The following is an 18,514-nucleotide window of genomic DNA, read 5'->3' as shown; positions in this document are numbered from 1 at the left end:
AAATTGTCTTGATATTGCAATTAAGTTTACTTGAATATGAAATTATTGTGTTGAATTTGTTGTGGTGAAAAACTTTATGGATAAGCTTGAGCTGCTGCTTTTATACTAGTCGTGTATATATTACATGATAGAACACGCATGTAATATATCCACGACTAGTGTTTCGAAGTATTTTTCTAATCATAATAGTTTGGAAAATATTTTAGTGCTAACGTGGAAAAAAAACTTTAATCTATTCCAACAGTCAGGCAGGCGGCAACCATCACTACTCGACAAAAACCAACGACCAATGGAACCAAAGCACTGCACATCCTTCAACCGTTTAAATAACACGACCATTGTAACTTGAATTGTCATTGTCTGTTCTTCGAAAAGAGAAGAGAATCATGGACAGGAATCCTTAACCAATCTTTGCCTACACTATACACTGCCACTTCCAAATTCAGCGACATCACTTACTGCTAACCCCCTTGTTTTTTTCTCATAAAGAGCCCACAACAGGTTTCTTTCTCACTCACTATCTGTCTATCCCTGTACTAAATCAAATCAACTGACTCACAGCTATTTTTTCTTCAAGACCCATAAATCTAAACAAGAAAATATCTGTCCAAAATGTTCTTTGGACGCCCACAGAACATTGAGTTTTAGTTTTAGTTAAGAGCTATTTAGTAACATGAGTCTAGGGTTCAAGAATTCTATATTTTCTGGTCAGTTCAATACTGTCCAGTTAGGGAGGTTCAGACCCAGAAGCCAAAAACATAGGATTTCGTCTGTAGAACCTGTCCAAACCTCAGTTTTCAGTGGTTATATTGTGCCCAGAAACATAAAAAGCAAAATTGACAGTCTTGGTGAAGTAAAGTTAAATAAGGACTTTATTTTGAGGTCAAAGGCCGTGTTAACTGTGGATAAAGAAGTGGATATTGAAGGAAATGAAGGAGTGAGCAGAGAGAGGAGTGATTATGATGTAATTGTTATTGGGTCTGGTATTGTTGGGTTGGTTGCTGCTACACAGTTGGCAGTGAAGGGAGCTAAAGTTTTGGTCTTGGAGAAGTATGTGATTCCTGGTGGGAGTTCTGGGTATTATGAGAGGGATGGATATACTTTTGATGTTGGCTCTTCTGTTATGTTTGGTTTCAGTGACAAGGTCAGTTGTTATTGTTCTTCCATATTTCTTTATTGTTGTTATTTGCGTTGTGATTTATTTGTTTATTAAGGACTTGATTTTGTTGATTGAGTTGGAATAAGGTTGTAATGCATTTTTGGCATGATTTTGAAGATTCTATTACTGTTTTTTAGTGTTTGGATGGTTATTTGCAGAAGGTAAGTAACCTAGTGAAATATGGTCATGCATAAAGAGAATTTCCACTAAACCAATAGAAGTGTGCTTAGTAGATAAGATTTTTCGATTAGGTTTAAATGGATTTTGCCAAGTTCATCAGGTTTTTGGGTAAGTTTACCGGGCTTCAGTAAGGATTTTAACCTCAATGCCTGTAAGACTCCTCACTGTAAGCATTTTATTGCTTATTTGCTCTTGTTATGTAACTAAGCTATCTCCGCTGAACTTTTATCCACTGCGTGCTTTGGTGAATCACTAAAGTCTTCAGCGTTGATATGTGCCTAAAATTTGGGCAGGGCAACCTAAATATGATAACACGAGCATTGGCAGCAGTTGGTTGTGAAATGGAGGTGATTCCTGATCCCACTACTGTCCATTTTCATCTACCTAATAACCTTTCTGTTAAAGTTCCCAAAGAGTACAGCGACTTCATCTCAGAACTTACTGCTAAGTTTCCCCATGAAAAGGAAGGGATCCTTAAATTCTATAGTGAATGCTGGAAGGTACATAAATTATGGTGAATGCAACTTCCTATCAGTATTTTGTGTCTACTTGTTGATCATCACTTACCGTAGCATTTATTTTGTCATTTATTTTGTCGGGTAGATATTCAATGCCTTGAACTCTTTGGAACTGAAGTCGCTCGAGGAGCCAATCTACCTGCTTGGACAATTCTTTCAGAAGCCTCTTGAATGCTTGACACTAGGTATTTTTCCTATCCTTTCCTCTCAAATTTACTAATTGATTTGAATGGGAGCTTGTTACATCTCCAACAGGTTTTTATAAAATCAGAATCAATAGCAAGATGCATACAGGGTGTAGATACTGTATACTTGCTCCAATCACAATCAGGACATCTATTTTTCCATCATTTGAGCAAGGAAAACTGTTGCAGATAATGTACCTGGGCATTAATTTAATTGTAAAATTATTGTTGGTAGAAAACAAGATGGAACTGCAACTTTTAAGTTCCATGAAATTTCTAATTAACAAAACTTGTATTGATGTTCAAAGCTATTGCTGCAATAGATTAGAAAAAAAATACTGTCGAGCATGGATCTTGGAAAAACTCTCAATTATTAGACAATTGCAGCTGTGCTCATTACTTCCAGGTTGACTGCTTAAAAGACAAAGTGCTGGCCCCAAAATTTTTTGGAGCATTCCTTGATATCATATTGGTTTGGATGGTCAAGAAAATGTTCTAATTCACACACACACACACTCACAAAAAAAAAATTACAAATGTTTATCATGATCTTCTATTTTAGTTCTGAGGTTGGAGCTTTGGATAGTCAATATTGAAAGTCACATCTCTTTTGGTCCTTCAATCTTTATTTTTATTTATTTTTTTCTTTTCATTTCCCTATCATGAATTTTTTTTCCATTCTAGTCACTAAATTAAACCAAAAAAATAATTGTTTCTTTCTTTTAAACTTCTCTAATGAGATGCTTCTATTCTCTGCAGCTTATTATCTGCCCCAAAATGCTGGAGACATCGCTCGAAAGTACATAAACGATCCTGAGTTGTTGTCTTTCATTGATGCAGAGGTGATATACTTTGAATTCAATTCTTTGATAAATTTTGTATATTTAATGGTCTTTTGGGTATTGAAAGAGGGTCCTGCAATCTCATAAAGAAGTTTTATCTATTGTTTCTCTGCAGTGTTTCATAGTGAGCACAGTCAATGCTTTGCAGACCCCAATGATCAATGCGGGCATGGTGAGCAGTTTAAATAACTTTGGACCTCTCCAATATGTATATTCTAATCTTTTTTTATCGGCACCAGGTTTTATGTGATAGGCATTTTGGAGGGATCAATTATCCTGTTGGTGGGGTTGGTGGAATTGCAAAGTCCTTGTCAAAAGGTCTGATTGATCAGGGCAGTGAAATTCTTTACAGGGCAAACGCGACCAACATCATTCTTGAGCATGGAAAGGCTGTGAGTTTTAAATAGTGGATAAATGGTGCTAGAATTGAATCCTTGGTTTTATAAATGCAAAAAGAAATAAAAAAAAGGAAGATGATAATATTGTTATCTATTTTAGTTTCACTTGAATTTGGCAGGTAGGAGTGAGGCTTTCAGATGGAAGGGAGTTCTTTGCCAAAACCATAATATCAAATGCTACTAGATGGGATACCTTTGGTTGGTTTTGGCAGATTCCAACATTCTAATTTATTTGATTTGACAATAACGTTTTGCTGCTCTAGCACTGGGCTTTTTCAGTTATTATGAAGTAATTAAATATGTTGCAGGGAAGTTGTTGAAAGGAGAAACCCTTCCAAAAGAGGAAGAAAATTTTCAAAAAGTTTATGTCAAGGCTCCATCTTTTCTTTCCATTCACATGGGTGTTAAAGCCGAGGTTCTACCACCAGATACAGATTGCCACCACTTTGTTCTTGAGGTATTCATTTGCTCACAAACTGAGACCATATATCTGGAATTGTGAGCTTGACACATTTAACTTTAATTCTTTTGTTTTGACTTAGGATGACTGGGCAAGATTAGAGGAGCCTTATGGAAGCATATTCCTAAGCATTCCAACTGTTCTTGATTCATCATTGGCTCCTGAAGGCCGTCATATACTCCACATATTTACAACATCTTCCATTGAAGACTGGGAGGTAAGTTCACTACTGTAACTTTTAAGTGAATAGCTATACTTAATGTCTTATTTCTATCCCTTCCCTCCCTCTGTCAGCTAAATTCCTAATAGCTGGACTTAACTGTTTAGGGACTCTCGACAGAGGACTACGAGGCAAAGAAGAAGGTTGTGGCTTATGAGATTATAAGCAGATTGGAGAAGAAACTTTTTCCGGGGCTCAGATCATCAATTACTTTCATGGAGGTATATATCACATTATCATAAAAGTACATATTCATTGAAGAATGTAAAGAGATTGTGTCAGGTGATGGCATATGAGAAGGAAATGATCACTACTTATGGATGTAAGCCTGAATGATACACACAAATTCATAAACCAACCTCAAGTGGTTGGATCCTTATAGAGGCTTTAAATTCACGAATTTCTCTAATTTGAAGAAGTCCTTCCCACTATCCATTTTGTACTTTATTAACTGCATGCCTTGTTTGGTGGGAGCTCATTCAAAGTTCTTACATTCCAAGTTTCAGTGAATGGAATACTATGTTTATTATCGACTCTTGTCATTCAAATTTGTTTTGGCTTCAAAAGTACATGCAATCATGGCAGGTAGGTTCACCCAAGACACACAGGAGGTACTTGGCTCGTGACAAGGGTACATATGGACCAATGCCACGCAGTACTCCTAAAGGTTTATTGGGAATGCCATTCAATACAACAGTAAGTCCAATCATTACCTCTCATGAATGTCACAGTAATTGTAGTTTTAGAAATCATTTAAGCAAGAAATACTCAGGCTATTTGCCTTTGCCCTTTATCAATGGTGCTTCACTTTCTTTCTTTACCTCTCTGGTCCTCTCCCTACAAAAGTGAAGTGCCATCAACACTTGTTGAAATGTCAATACTCCACTCCTCTCAAGCCTGCCAAACTCCATTAACAACCACTTATGAATCTTTTTTCAGATTACACGATTTATCTCAAGTTTTGGATCGAACTGATCCATTGACACAAGTAGTTCATGGGAGAAAATCAGTTGGGTCATGACATGATGAAACTTGCAGGCTGTAGATGGTCTTTACTGTGTTGGCGATAGCTGCTTTCCAGGACAGGGTGTTATAGCTGTAGCTTTTTCAGGAGTAATGTGTGCTCATCGAGTAGCTGCTGATATTGGTAAGCTAGGAAACATTTCTCATTCTCAATGTGTTTGATATTGGCTTCGGTAGTTCTGCTGACCATTTGTGAAAGCATGATCAAGTCGTGGTAGAAATTATAGTTATGCATTTTCTCCATTGATGAAATAATGAATGTCAACCCTGTTAAACCTTCAAGGTGTTTTTCTTTTTCCTGATCGAGATCTATTTAAAAAATTATCCTACGTTTAGGTGCAAGGACAAGAAAAGTAAATTGTATGTCAACTTTGATGAGCTTCCTACTCCCTTTAAATGACTAGTTTTTTTCTGTTTACCCCCCCTCCCCCCAAAATCTTATCATAGGCATTGAGAAAAGGTCCCCTGTAATGGATGCTGCTCTCCTCCGGCTTCTTGGTTGGTTAAGGACCTTGGCTTGAGAACAGGGAAAAGAAAAACAGAGCCTGCAACATGACATTTTTGCCTGAAGAACACAGGTTAGTGGAAATGATCTGCAAGAGATAGAAGCGAAGTGCAATTGCCAAGCTAGTGAACCAGGTATCCAAAAATATTAACCTTTCACAAACTGTGAGTTGAATCACTGCGGGTGATTCTCACTCCTTAGGCTGGATCAAAAGTACACAGAGTTGTAGAGGGATCTTCAAGATTTTCTTTTTCGTTTACCTTTGTCATAACCTAATTTTTGCCTTTTAGCTTTTAATTTAATTTTTATAGAATTTAAAATAAAAAATTAAAATATCAGAGATTTATTTCGATGAAAAGTGTAATTTGTCAACTTCCGTGAAAATTAAGGACTATAATGTGCTTTTGTCATTCTATCTTAATATTCAGGATAATCCCTATCTTCAAGATAAATTTTATCTTCGAGATAATCCTTGTCTTTAAGATAATGATAATTATCCGCTTTCAAATTTGATTTTTAATTAAATTCAAACTTCAAAGAAAAGAATGAGTTTGATTGAAACTTGGTTTCTCACACGCGAAAAGACTCTGACACTATAAATACAGATCTCAGAGGAAAAAAAAAAGGAAAAACAGAGAAGAAAAAAGGGGAGAAAACATAAGCAGGGACCCGAAAAATCAACCCAGAAACCAGAGCAAAGAACAGAGTAAAAACCAGAGCAAAAAAAATATACAGAGAGAAGGAGAGAACAAGAGGGCAGCACACACAGTGACGAGAATTATCCTTGAAATTGTCTTCGTCCCTGCAAACAAAGGAAAGACCCGTATTCATTCAAAGAACACTCACAGCAGACCGACATCATCTTCGTAGTTTTAAAAGCTGCTGAGAAAGCAAGAAGGAAAGCACAGACAAGTGATCACAAAAGGAAGACAAGGGGAAACAGTAGGCGAGAATCATCATCAGTGCTGCAAACATCTTCGGTCTCCAGAAGCAGGTATGACTTCATCCCCTTTGTATCTTCATTTCAAAATGTAATTATTAGTGTTACAAGAACACTGTGTGAAGGTAATTTAATTACCTTCACCAGTGTTCGCGCACGCGTGACCAATTCACGCGTGCTTTTAGTTTTTGCCCAGCCGGGTCACTGGCTTGGGCCAGTGACCTGGCCGGGCTGGCTGGGTCCAGCCCAGCCACATGGGCTGAGCTGGGCCCAGCCCAAAAAAAATTATTAAAAAAATAAAAAATGTGTATGCATGAATAAAAACAATATAAATTTATTGGTTTATTCACTGACGCCAGAGTCAGGAATAAAAATACCGGTTTAAATTTATATTATTCTTTCATTGTATTTTATTTTATTTAGCTGGAAAAATAAAAAAATTGTGCATGCGTAAAAATAAATTTATTTTATTTGTTTATTGACTGACGCCAGAGTCAGGAATATAAAAATATGGATTTAAATTTATTTTGTTTTATAACTACGTAATATTTACCAACGCCAGAGTTGGAAGTATCCGTATTTGAATATTCACTGGCGTCAAAGCCAGGAATATCACATGCAAACCATCATAGCATAAACCAACAAAACATTAGCAATTTATGACAAAATTAGCAATGCAGCCTGCCTCGGGCAGGACGTTTAAGGGGTGATAATATCTTTCCTTTTTGCATAACCAATCTCGTACCATAGAATCTCTGCTGACCAGTTAGAGTTCCTAGTGACCATAATACTAGGTGACGACTCCTTAAATAAGATCATTCCCTATTAAAGAACAGGATGCCAAAAATCCGTTCTTCCCAAATATATATTTTTAAGGCCGCCGCGATATCGGGTGCGACAACCTTTTTTCCCTCTCAATTTGGTGTTTGGTTAGCAATCACTGGTGGTTTCTATGTATTTAAGCGGTTGCTCTTGGAAATTTTCTTTCCAAGGAAAACGTAAATAAAGTTCCATCAAATCATATGCGATACCATGTTTTTCATTCCCCCAACTTTTAGAAGTCGCTAATTCCAATAGATATGCATTAGTCATAGGTAGGTATGTCTGACAATTATTATTACATCACTCCATTTTAATATAAAAGATACGAGCTTGTGAGTGCGAGCTTCTTATAACGTGATTGCATTTCTAGGAATTCTCCTCGCGGAAAAATCAACTTACATGCCTAAGATACTGCATAAATATCGTCGTTGAGGCTTTTTCCATCCAAAAATCTTCATGGAGCTGAAATATGATAACTTGCTTATATCCCTTTCTCTGATCCGTGGAACCCAAGTTTTCTTGGAATAGATCTTTGAAGTCAAACGTGGAAGTTAACTGTCGATAATGCGCACTGAATAATATTGCTTACTGCGCACAAAGCTTCATTCTCCGCAAGGAAATATAAGCCAAGAGACGGTAGCCAAAAACCATTGCCACCAGGGCACTAACTTCCGTCAAGCCACTGTCTATTCTCATTCCATTTAAAACTGGTGTCATGTGTTTATATTGAACCTTGAGGAGAAGCTTATAGGTGTGGTAGTTGAAAGACAGATAGCGGATCCAAGATACAAATACTGGAACTCTCTGCAAAATCGAAGACCATTTGTGACCATTCTTTGCGTTTAGGTGAGAAAAAGTTGAATCAATACTAATTCTGGGAGAGAGTTATCAATTAGTGAAGTAATGAACTCCACTCTAGATGACATGCTCTGAAACTTCAATATTGATTGTAGACGTTATTGAGTAGTCCTTTTCTATCGGTCAATCAATGTCAGCAATATGTGTCATGTGGTGCGAATCTAAAATTCAAATGTTGTGAAAAAATTCACTCAAATATTGCATTGGAGAGGAGCAATAGAGAGAGATGTATGAAATGATCTTTGATGAACTTACCTTTACAAAATACCCTCCAGCCAGCATGAAGGTCATCACAGTAACTGAAGCTAGAGTTGTGGCCCTCTTTAAGTCCATCAGGGTAGCCCCAATAGCTAGTCCGAGTCCCTGCCATGGAGACATGCTTGATTAAATACTTACATTTTAAATTGTTTTTCTTTGACACCCTTCTTCGTTAGTATTGCAAACTAGTCTCACCTGAGCAGCAATAATGCTGAGAAAAACCGTGAGCATGGTTAGGAAAAATGGAGCAGCACTCATTCGCAAGCCTGCCATGAAGTAGACGACGAGAAGGAAAAGTACTGGTAGTACTAGATCAAGTGGAAGGTCGCTTGTAGTCCTTGCCAAGAAATATGCACTTAGTCTGTACATGTCAGCTGCCCGTTCTTTACTCAACATGGCTCTTTCTTGGGGAAATGTGAAGATTGCTGTGAATACAGGAAAAAATCCCCAGAAAACCGCAATGAAGAACAGCAGCCCTGCCTGTAATCCAAGAAGGTTTAAGTTTACTAAGTGAAATTATGTTGTTTGTGTAAAGGAGCTTCAGGAAACAAAAAATGTGCTTTTGTGATTATGAGCCAGACTGATTTTTTGTAATTCAGTTGATTTTCAATGGTTTCGGATAGGTTTTCAGAGAAGTGCTTCAGTAAACTTTGAGCCTGAAATGGAAAAGAGAAGGCCCAAGGGTTGATCTTGGCCGGACCATTATTTACCTGATCTTGAAGACCTTTGAGGCTATTAGTATCTGAATTCCACCATAGTAATCCCAAGATAATTGCAGTAGAGAGAACTTGGGTGATTCTCAACCAGCTAAAATAGTCGTGCCGCCTTTCTTTGATTCCCCTGCAGAACAAAATGGTATATTGTTGCCACCAGCTTGCCCCCCATTGTCGTTTCAGAGAAGACACTTTTGCCTTCACTTCTTCATCAAGGGGTATAGGAACCATTAGTTTCTTCTTCTCTTTGACCGCAACTCGTGTCTCATAGGCCTCCACGAGGTACTGTTTTCGACAGAAACATTATCTAGTTAAATAGCAGCTTTTGATGTTAAGAACGCAAAAGTCTGTCTGTGTATACTTCATTACCTCATGAACAACTGCAGGAGAAGGCTTCCCGTTTCTTTTTCCTGCATCTGAATTCACTATTTGCACTTTATCGTCCAATTCAGATGGGACAGAAACATCATTTATATTGCCATTTGCAAGGTCTAGCAAGAACTCTGCAGGGTTCATGGCAATAAGCGGGTTGCAACCTATAGATGAGAAGTACAGCATTGCTTCTGATGATTTTCCAAAATAAAGCAAACTCCCTTTCCCAAGAAGAATCAACTTGTCAAATTTGTGGAAGAGTCTACTAGATGGCTGGTGGATAGTTGTCACCACTGTTTTCCCACCCTGCCATTAAATGGAAACAAGTTGGTAGCAGAAAAATGCAACACTATCTCCTGATGAAAGGGCCAAAAACTTGAATAAGAAGCATCACAAATAGAATACCTCTGCCATATCTTGTAACAGCTGCACTGTCTTTAAAGCAGTTGTAGAATCCAAGCCCGAGGTTGGTTCATCAAGAAACAAGATTGAAGGGTTGATTATAATCTCATTGCCAATGCAAACTCTTTTCCTCTCCCCACCTGACACTCCACGCACAAATGAGCCACCAATCACGGTGTCTTGGCACCTAGGCACATCAACATTAGCTTTCAAGAATGAGCAAGATCAATCAGACGCTGCAGAATTTATTTCTATTATTAACATTCTTGACTTGAATTGATTACAAATTTGCCTTGATTGATGATGGCAGGGAAATGAGAATTCATTACCTCTCTAAGCCTAGCTCATAGATGACGTCCATGGCTCGTTTTTGCTTCTGTTGTTTTGTCAATGTCTTTGGCAATCGAAGGAGGGCTGCATATGTCAATGTTTCTTTCACTGTAAGGTGAGGAAACAGAATGTCGTCTTGTGTCACGAATCCTATCCTGCCATATGTTTTTTTATGTCATTTTGATGTGCATTTGCAATGATTCAAATTTCTAGTCGTACATGCAACAAAAGTTCTGACTTAGCTAAATTCAGGTTCTTGCGTCTTTTCATTGATTTTTGGTCATCGCGATGAAAAATAAATTGGCAAGTAACAAGTCAATTCAGCGCTGTAAGTACCGAACCAGTCTTGCACTGATATCTAAGTTTCTTACCTACTTTTTAAGAACTTGGAGTATGGTCCGTCATTGTAAGTGATTGAACCACCGACAGTGGGCTGATTTAACCTGCCGCCAAGCAGATTCAGAAGTGTTGTTTTTCCACTTCCTGAAGGTCCCATAAGAGCCAAAACTTCCCCTGGATCCACCGAACCACTGATCCCATTCAAGATATCCTTTTCCTCGGTTGAGGTCATTCCTTTGATGATCACCTTGTATGTAACATCTCTGAACTGCAGATTCCCAAACAAGAACAAAGTTCAATTCGGTAAATGGTGGAAACTTCATTACATGATTATCTGATAATTGCTAAGTTAGAAAGTCTAATTTCTAACAAAATATAAGAAAAACTGTCCATACCCTTCTTTCCTTGACAAATAAGCATTGCTTTTTATTCAATACCTGAGATCGACTCGGGAACTAGTCTAATTAGACTCAAGAAAACAAGTGAAGATAGCTTTCTATCCTCAAATGCATGTTCCTGTTCTTACAAATGGTTAATAGAACTCTTAAGACCCCATTAGTAGTTTTCATGGCAAGTTAATAAATTGTACTGCATTTTCTTTTTTTGTTGGAAAGAAGGGTGAGTCTTGTACAAAAATATCATATACAATGAAACTCTGTACAAGACTGAACCTGACCATGCTAACCATATTCTATGGATCGCGTTGATTGCTAGATCATAAATCTCCATCCCTGCCTGTCCAAATAGAACGTATCGGTATCAATCCGTGGCACCATTAGGAAAGGCTAGTTTGAATACTACCGGTGCATGCTAGCTCTACTTGGAGAATAAAGAAGAACAAGACTGGAAACCTGCAGCATCGCAAATTAGATTTTGTTACCTTCAGGTAAATTGGCAAGGAGGGTTCAGTTTGAAATTTCTGCTTACGCATTCCGGCTTCAAGATCCTCCGCTGCAACAACCATAGATATAGGACTGTGTAAACTAATGACAGAATCAAGATGTTTTTGATGCTAAAGAAGAAGAAGAAGTTGTTTTGCTTCTTGAATGATAAATAACATGGTATGTGATGAACATTTTAAGCAATTCTCATTTTAGCCAATATTTCTCTAAATTATTAGTATCGGCTAACATGCCAATTGAATCATAACTTGATTGGAGAGATTGAAGCTTCTGTCATATCATTTCACAACTTTGTGGCTGCAATAATTCCTGAAGATATGGTTGCAATGGTCACAATTTAAAGATCCCAACAAATTCAATCAACAGTAAAGAGAACTCTGTAACCTCAATGTCACGTACGATCCTCCCATCACCTAACCATTTAAGAGTTTATCATTGAGAGAGGATTACGACAGAAGAGGAAGAGTGCTGATATCATTTTCTGAAGTCACATATGATCTAGGTGCATGATTTTTGCCAAGACGAGGGGAATCAATATCCTTGATGAAAGTTACGTGAGGCAACAAGTCAGCAAAAGTCTATAGAGTTTGGGGCCCAATTTGCTAATCATAATAATAAACAGGAACCTTGTCCCAAGATCTGGGGCCCATATGGAAGACTTAATTTATATCTATTCTTGGAAGGGGAAAAAAAGGAGGAGGATAAACACCATATACTTGTAGTGCTGTAGATTTGCAAGAAAAAAAACCCCTAAATCTCCTAATTTTGATATGAATAACTTATTTTTATACCCAAAAAAAGAGATGAATTTAATACTTTCAGTATTGGAAATTAAGCTCATAAGGATCCAAATAACTGTAGGGAAAAAAAAAAAACAGGGAGAGAATCTACTCAAGTGGTTATGAGCTAGCAGAAAGAGATTGGACATCAACCTTCCATTAACACCAGTGACTTGGACATGAAAAATAATGCAGTGCGCACTGAAGCAAGACTGAGTAACTACCACTACGAAAATAAGAGCCAAAAATACCCCATCAGTATTTATGTGGGCTGAGTGGGGTATCATTAGGCTTATGTTGCAGATCTCTAATCCAAGGTTGAAAGGAGGCCTAGGTTTTTTCCTTACAGGAGAAGAGACAAGGGACCCGCTTCTCACGCACTGCCTTCCCATTTTTGCAAGTGGTTGTTAACATGATCATGCTCACTTTCCTCCCCCTCGTCACAAGCTGGCCGCTTTTTCATATTGAATTTTTCCCACATTTAAGGCTTGGCAAGTGCATGTCTTGCCTAACTCTCTGTGACCCCAATTATTATCTGCGACTAGCTCAGTACCACCCATGCACTATTCTCATATAACTTAGTAGCTACTCGCTCATGAATTGCTCCATTTTAAGATAAAAAGTGAAACTCGTCATATTTTATGAGTTTTACTTTTACTTCAGAGGAAAACCCAAAAAAAACCCGAATTTAGGAGACCCCGTTTGCAAATTATGAAAGTGATAACGTGATACGATATAGAAATATGTACTCGGTTCAAAGAAAAAGCAGCATGCGTATGCGTGGAAACAGAAAACCAAGCAAGTCATAAATTTCATGAGTTCTCTCACATTCATGTTGTTCTGATCACCAGATCAATATGCAGTAAGCCCTGTAGCTTGTTCTTCATGCCTAAAGGTTCTACTTTCTAGCTAGATCATGAAACCTTTTCAGATTATCAAGCCAGGACAAAGACTGGACATACCTCCACCACCCATACTCAAGTACTGGACCACACAAACCATAGAAAATTATAACACCTCCAACCATATGCTAGTAAACAATGAAGAATCATTAAAAAAAGGTGTATATAGACTTACGTATATCATCATCACTAAACGGCATGGAGTCAGCTATTTCATCAGGTGGCATGTTGAAGCCAGTGAAGGAGAAAGAGAAGCCCAGGCTGGCACTAGAGGCCCGGCTTAGAGCTGCTCCACTGTTGACGTCATCCAATTCAAACTTCATCTGTGCACTCCTTGACTTCCTAATGTGTGTATTTTTGTTACCACCCGAAGTGGTACGTCCCGGTGAGGCTGCCGTCGTTAGCCTCTTGCTGGACTTACCTGAGAGTGTCCCGCCGCTGCCGCCTTCGGAAACCCCATCGTTGTTCATGGGAGATTTAAACGCTGCCTCCACTGTCTCAGCCAATTGTTCTGATTTGGTTCTCGCTAAGGATGTGTTTGCTCTCTCCATGCTACAATCTTCTCAACGATATTAAAAAAAGAAAACGAAGATATTAATATGAGATTCTGTTAAGGGATATTGATGAACATTGCTCGATACTAACTGGCTTGAAGAGAGTCAAGAAAGCTAGAAAAACGATCAATAGTTTTCTGTCTAAACAGTCTAGCTAGTATAAAATTGTAGACCTTTCCGTTTACAGTAGCTAGATGTGTTTTCTGTTTGAATATAGAAAATGGAGAGGAGGAGATATATATATATATATATATACACGCGCGCGCGCACAGAGACTCGTAGATGAATTGAAGGAAGCAGTAATCGTACAAAAGGACTGTCTCTACTCGTACCTTGAGGAGAGTTTTGCATGCCGAGATGACAAAGTATACAGTGCCGGTACAAAAGGACTTGCCCTCCTAGTACCTTAGAGTAGTGCTAGGCTAAAGTCCGATGAAGGACAGGAAGGAAGAACCTAGGGAGAGGATATGTCTTTTCGAGGGAAGTGTAATAATGTCTAAACTGCAACACTACATCAAATGATGGAGCCACTACTTATAAGGTGCGCTTGAGAGGGTGTCCACCAAGTTACCAAAACACCCCTGGACTTTTCAATTATTTTTATTATTATTAAAAGAAACTAAAAAGGGAGGTCTTCTATGAGTGTAGCAAGTTTACTGTACCTCTAAATCATTGACGCTGTATTTTCACTTTTTTGTACAGTAAAGTGACTAGCTTTTCCATTAAAACAACAAAACATTAAACGGAAAAGTAGGTCCTTTTTTCTTTTTCACAGCAGGGCTTTTGTCACCATGATTTCACTTTTTCACACTGTATTTTCACTTTTATCTGGCACGTGGCGTATCGCGAGCCATCGAGTGATTGCCAACTTGTCATAATTTTTTAATAATTGGACTTGTTAACAAATAATATGAGCATATCATTCCACAATTATTAACAAGTACTCTAAACTATGCGGTGAAAACATTGTACCTGAATATTGTTCACTCTTTCATATTTGTGGATTTTCTGTTCAAAATTTTATTTTTTTCAATTTTTTTTTGTGCAATTACATCTTTTCTAGGCCAAATTGAAGGTTAATTAGATTAAATTTATTGATTAAAAATAAAATTAAAAAAATATAAACCAAAGTATAAAATGAGCCACGATGATAGTTTCAAAATTCACACAAAATATTTAATTTAGTTCTCACCCTTTATAAATTATACATATCCAATCCCTTAATGTTTTTTCAATTCAATTTTAGTATGAAAGTTCAATTTTTATTTTAGTTTTTAATTTCTGGTTTGAGAGATGAGAGAGAAAGATCGTTGGATCTCGATGGTAAAGGAAGTAAAAGGGTGTTATCGCTACCAAAATAGTCTATCTTGGTGTCAAAGAGTTTCATTTAGTGAAGAGAGTTCCACCTAGGTGTTTTTTGTGCCTTAAAATTGCCTAAAAAACCAAATCTGAGCTTGGAAAGATTTTTTATTTCAGGCTGATTTTAGTTTTTTTTTTTTTAACTCCATTTATGGATTTGTCAAAGTTTTTAGTTTCTTTTCTGGGTGTTTTGGGTAAAAACAAATGGATTGAAATGAGTTTTTTGGTAAAAAAAACACAGAACCTATTTTGTCAATCACCGCATTGGCTGGAATCTAAGAAATACTAGATGACGTGTTGTCTGATTGTTCTTTCTATAAAAAAAAAATATCGCAATTACATTAAAAAAAATTAAGGCCCACATGCTGCCCCTTCCTAGATGGGTCAGGCTCAGTAACATCTGACCTCTTTTTTTCTGTTTTATTTTTTAAAAAATATATTTTTTTTAAGATAAATTTTTAATATATATTTAAATTAATACCCTTTCTCTCAATTTTTTTGTTTTTAATATATATTTAAATTAATACACATTCTCTCTATTTTTTTTGTTTTTCTTATTTAGCCTTTTTTAAAATAGTTGTTGTTTTTTAATTATATTTTTTGTATTTATTTTTTGAAGAGATTATTCTAATTCATCTATGACTTTTTTTAATTAAAAAATATTTTTTTGCATGGTATTTCTAATAAGTTCAACCTCGCGAGATATCTTTTTTTATTTGATTTTATTCAATCAATTCTATTTGTGTGTCTATTTTTGCTATCATTTAATTAAATAAAAAATTAATTTTAATTAACAAAATTATTAAACAAAATCGGGTAAATAAATCGTGTTGCGAGAACAAATATCTTGATTTACATTTGACTTTTGATTTTTCCAGATATGTATTTAGTTATCATTAATGACTATTTTTATTTATTAATTAACATAGATAACTCTTAATTTATTTAATTTGTATAAGTTTTTTTTTACCCTTTATATATTTATGTAAAAAAATATTGAAAAAACCTATATTTTTAGTTTTTTTTGTTAAAAAAATATTGAGCCCACATAATATCGTCGCAGGTGAGATGGTTAGTATGAGCTAAATTCTGAAAATAACTAGACTTGATAAGAAAGTATCTGGGTCCACCGATGCATGATGAATCTAACATCAATCATGTTCATCCTTACCGTACACGTGTTTGGACAGTTGCATGTGCTATGTTTGTGTTGATCCTGGACCTAACATCCATTGTATACGTGAAGTCGGAGTATTTAATCTCGGCCTGATGATTGACTTGACCCAAGACTAAGACCTGCATGATAGGTTTTGACTGAGTTATTAGAGTAATTTCAGGTTGATCTTAATTTTTTTTATAAATTAATAACGACTCAAGTTTTTCTTTTTCTTTTTTATTTATTTTTAAACTTAGTTTAATTCTGATTCTAGATCAAACGGATTAACCCACAAGAACAAAACCGGGTTTTAAAACTACGCGTGAACTGGGTTTGTAAGCGACTAGCTAGCCAATTATGTGGTTTGACGTTTTTAGGTTGCTTGACGGAGCGCCTAATGGACTGGCCGAAGGCGACTGTGGCCATGACTTTTGTTCGTTAGGGATCAGATGGTCCGTGTCGACAGCATATGAGGTCTTCGTTGTGTCTCACATTACCTCTTCAAGAGGGAATTGGCTGATTGGCTGAGTTCTTGGAATGTTCAAATCACGTGCATGTTTTCTTCCTTTTCTCCAAAATCTTTGCGACAAATTTCCATGTTATTTATCACCACTACTGTTTGTGACATCATTGTTGAGAGTGGTGACCTTGAACTAGAATAAAAAATGTTATGTCTTCGGCCATGGTTATATATTGTCGTGGATTTATTAAAAAAAAATATAAAAAAAAACTGTTACAATCCATAATATTTTCAAAGAAAAATTACAAAACTAAATTTTTAACCAGTTTAATATTAAAAAAGTAAAATCAATAAAGAAAATTTTGGAATAAATCATAACAAAAAAAAGGAAAAAAAACCATACAGGAAAACACTATAGCAATCTATAGTGTTTCATGAGGAAATCTATAGTTGTAATTCTCAACCAGCTCAATATTAAAAATAATAAAATCGATAAAGATAATTTTAAAAAAAATCATAAAAAAAAAAAATCATGTGTGGGAACACTGTAACAATCCATAGTGTTTTAAAGAAAAACTACAAAGCTAAATTCTCAATCAGTTCAATATGAAAAAAATAAAATCGACAAAGACAATTCTGAAAAAAAAAACAAAAAAATCATAAAAAGAGAAAAAAAAAACCATGTAGGGAAACACTGTAGCAATCCACAGTGTTTTAAAGAAAAAAAATTACAAAGCTAAATTCTCAATCAGCTCCATATTAACAAAATAAAATCAACAAAAACAATTCTAAAAAAAACAAAAAAAAAGACAATTTTGAAAAAAAAAAAGCAAAAAAAATGAAAAAAAAAACATGTGGGGAAAGTTAAAGCTAAATTCTCAACTAACTCAATATTTTAAAAAAATCGACAAAGATAATTTAAAAAAATACATATGGGAAACACTGTAGCAAAACAAAAATCATGTGGGGAAACATTGTAATAATCCACAGTGTTTTAAGGAAAAAAAACTATGAAACAAAATTCTCAACCAGCTCAATATAAAAAAAAAATCGACAAAAACCATTTTGAAAAAAAAATCATAAAAAAAGAAAAAAAAACCATGTAGGAAAATATTATAGTAATCCATAATGTTTTAAAGAAAAAAACTACAGAACTAAATTCTCAACCAGTTCAATATTAAAAAAATCAACAAAGATAATTTTAAAAAAACACAAAAACAAAAAATAATAAAAGAAGAAGAAGAATATAGTCTTGGGAAAAAAAGAAAAAAAAAAGGGAAAACCCAAAAAAAAAGGGAAAAAAACAAAAAAAAATATGGGGAAAAAAATATAGAAAAAGCTACAGTACTTTTCCTATATATTTTAGAGTATTAATTAATAAAAAACACACAAAAAAATAATAATACATGAATATATTTCGACCAACTTTGAGCTTCCAAGGATATAAGTGAAAAAAAAAAGTTATATTATGCAACCAAACCATAAAAGCTAATTATACTCATATCTCACGAAGCTGATCATCAGCAACGAGCAATACAAAAAGACGGGGATTGAAATACAGAATGATCAAATACAAAGGCTAAGAGATTCTACTTCAAAATATCAACACGACATTCCATAAAAAGAAAACTACGCAGCTAGCGACCCTAATGTGGCCGCCGGGCTCTAAAAGCTGGTGTCGGCATTCTTTTACGTGTAGAGGTTGTTTATCCCATGTTTTAGCTAGGGTTTTTAAAACTTTTGAATAAATTTTGTTGTATTCTTAGATTGTTTTTATATATTAATATTAAAAATAAATTTTTTAAAAAATTATTAATTTAATATATTTCTAAATAAAAAATAAAAAACAGACTCTTACATGAAAGCCTATTAACTATT

The 18,514-nt window shown here is 35.7% G+C and overlaps 2 protein-coding genes and 1 long non-coding RNA gene across 9 annotated transcripts; 2 read left to right on the top strand and 1 right to left on the bottom strand.

Annotated features, from left to right (window-relative positions):
• Positions 1–486: 486 nt before the first annotated feature.
• Positions 487–5,748, top strand: LOC7479491 (prolycopene isomerase, chloroplastic). 2 transcript variants are annotated; one of them, XM_024603502.2, is made up of 13 exons: positions 487–1,144; positions 1,633–1,839; positions 1,943–2,042; positions 2,802–2,884; positions 3,000–3,056; positions 3,124–3,276; positions 3,402–3,480; positions 3,591–3,739; positions 3,825–3,959; positions 4,070–4,183; positions 4,548–4,658; positions 5,001–5,109; positions 5,433–5,748. In XM_024603502.2, exons 1-13 carry the CDS (start codon positions 674–676, stop codon positions 5,504–5,506), a joined length of 1,842 nt encoding a protein of 613 aa, XP_024459270.1. In that variant the 5' UTR covers positions 487–673; the 3' UTR covers positions 5,507–5,748. The 2 variants fall into 2 exon arrangements, with proteins under 2 accessions (XP_024459270.1, XP_024459271.1); XM_024603503.2 differs by having other exon boundaries at positions 1,092–1,151.
• Positions 5,749–6,076: 328 nt separating this feature from the next.
• Positions 6,077–11,637, top strand: LOC127905503 (uncharacterized). Its single transcript, XR_008059603.1, has 2 exons — positions 6,077–6,484; positions 11,239–11,637. It is a non-coding gene; the product is annotated as an uncharacterized LOC127905503 (long non-coding RNA).
• LOC7455612 (ABC transporter G family member 22) lies at positions 7,483–14,163 on the bottom strand. 6 transcript variants are annotated; one of them, XM_024602441.2, is made up of 11 exons: positions 13,994–14,163; positions 13,283–13,669; positions 11,405–11,475; positions 10,557–10,792; positions 10,185–10,340; positions 9,859–10,042; positions 9,451–9,759; positions 9,079–9,366; positions 8,564–8,848; positions 8,366–8,473; positions 7,483–8,271 (listed from the first exon to the last, which is right to left on the bottom strand). In XM_024602441.2, exons 1-11 carry the CDS (start codon positions 14,010–14,012, stop codon positions 8,257–8,259), a joined length of 2,058 nt encoding a protein of 685 aa, XP_024458209.1. In that variant the 5' UTR covers positions 14,013–14,163; the 3' UTR covers positions 7,483–8,256. The 6 variants fall into 6 exon arrangements, with proteins under 6 accessions (XP_024458209.1, XP_024458207.1, XP_002309268.2 ...); XM_024602439.2 differs by having other exon boundaries at positions 7,483–8,056; XM_002309232.3 differs by having other exon boundaries at positions 7,483–8,056; positions 13,283–13,666.
• Positions 14,164–18,514: the final 4,351 nt, after the last annotated feature.

This window comes from Populus trichocarpa, chromosome 6 (genome assembly GCF_000002775.5).
Source record: "Populus trichocarpa isolate Nisqually-1 chromosome 6, P.trichocarpa_v4.1, whole genome shotgun sequence".
In the NCBI taxonomy this organism is placed as follows: Eukaryota; Viridiplantae; Streptophyta; class Magnoliopsida; order Malpighiales; family Salicaceae; genus Populus; species Populus trichocarpa.
The sequence above is the reverse complement of the archived record's forward strand: the minus strand, read 5'-3'. Positions and strand labels throughout refer to the sequence as shown.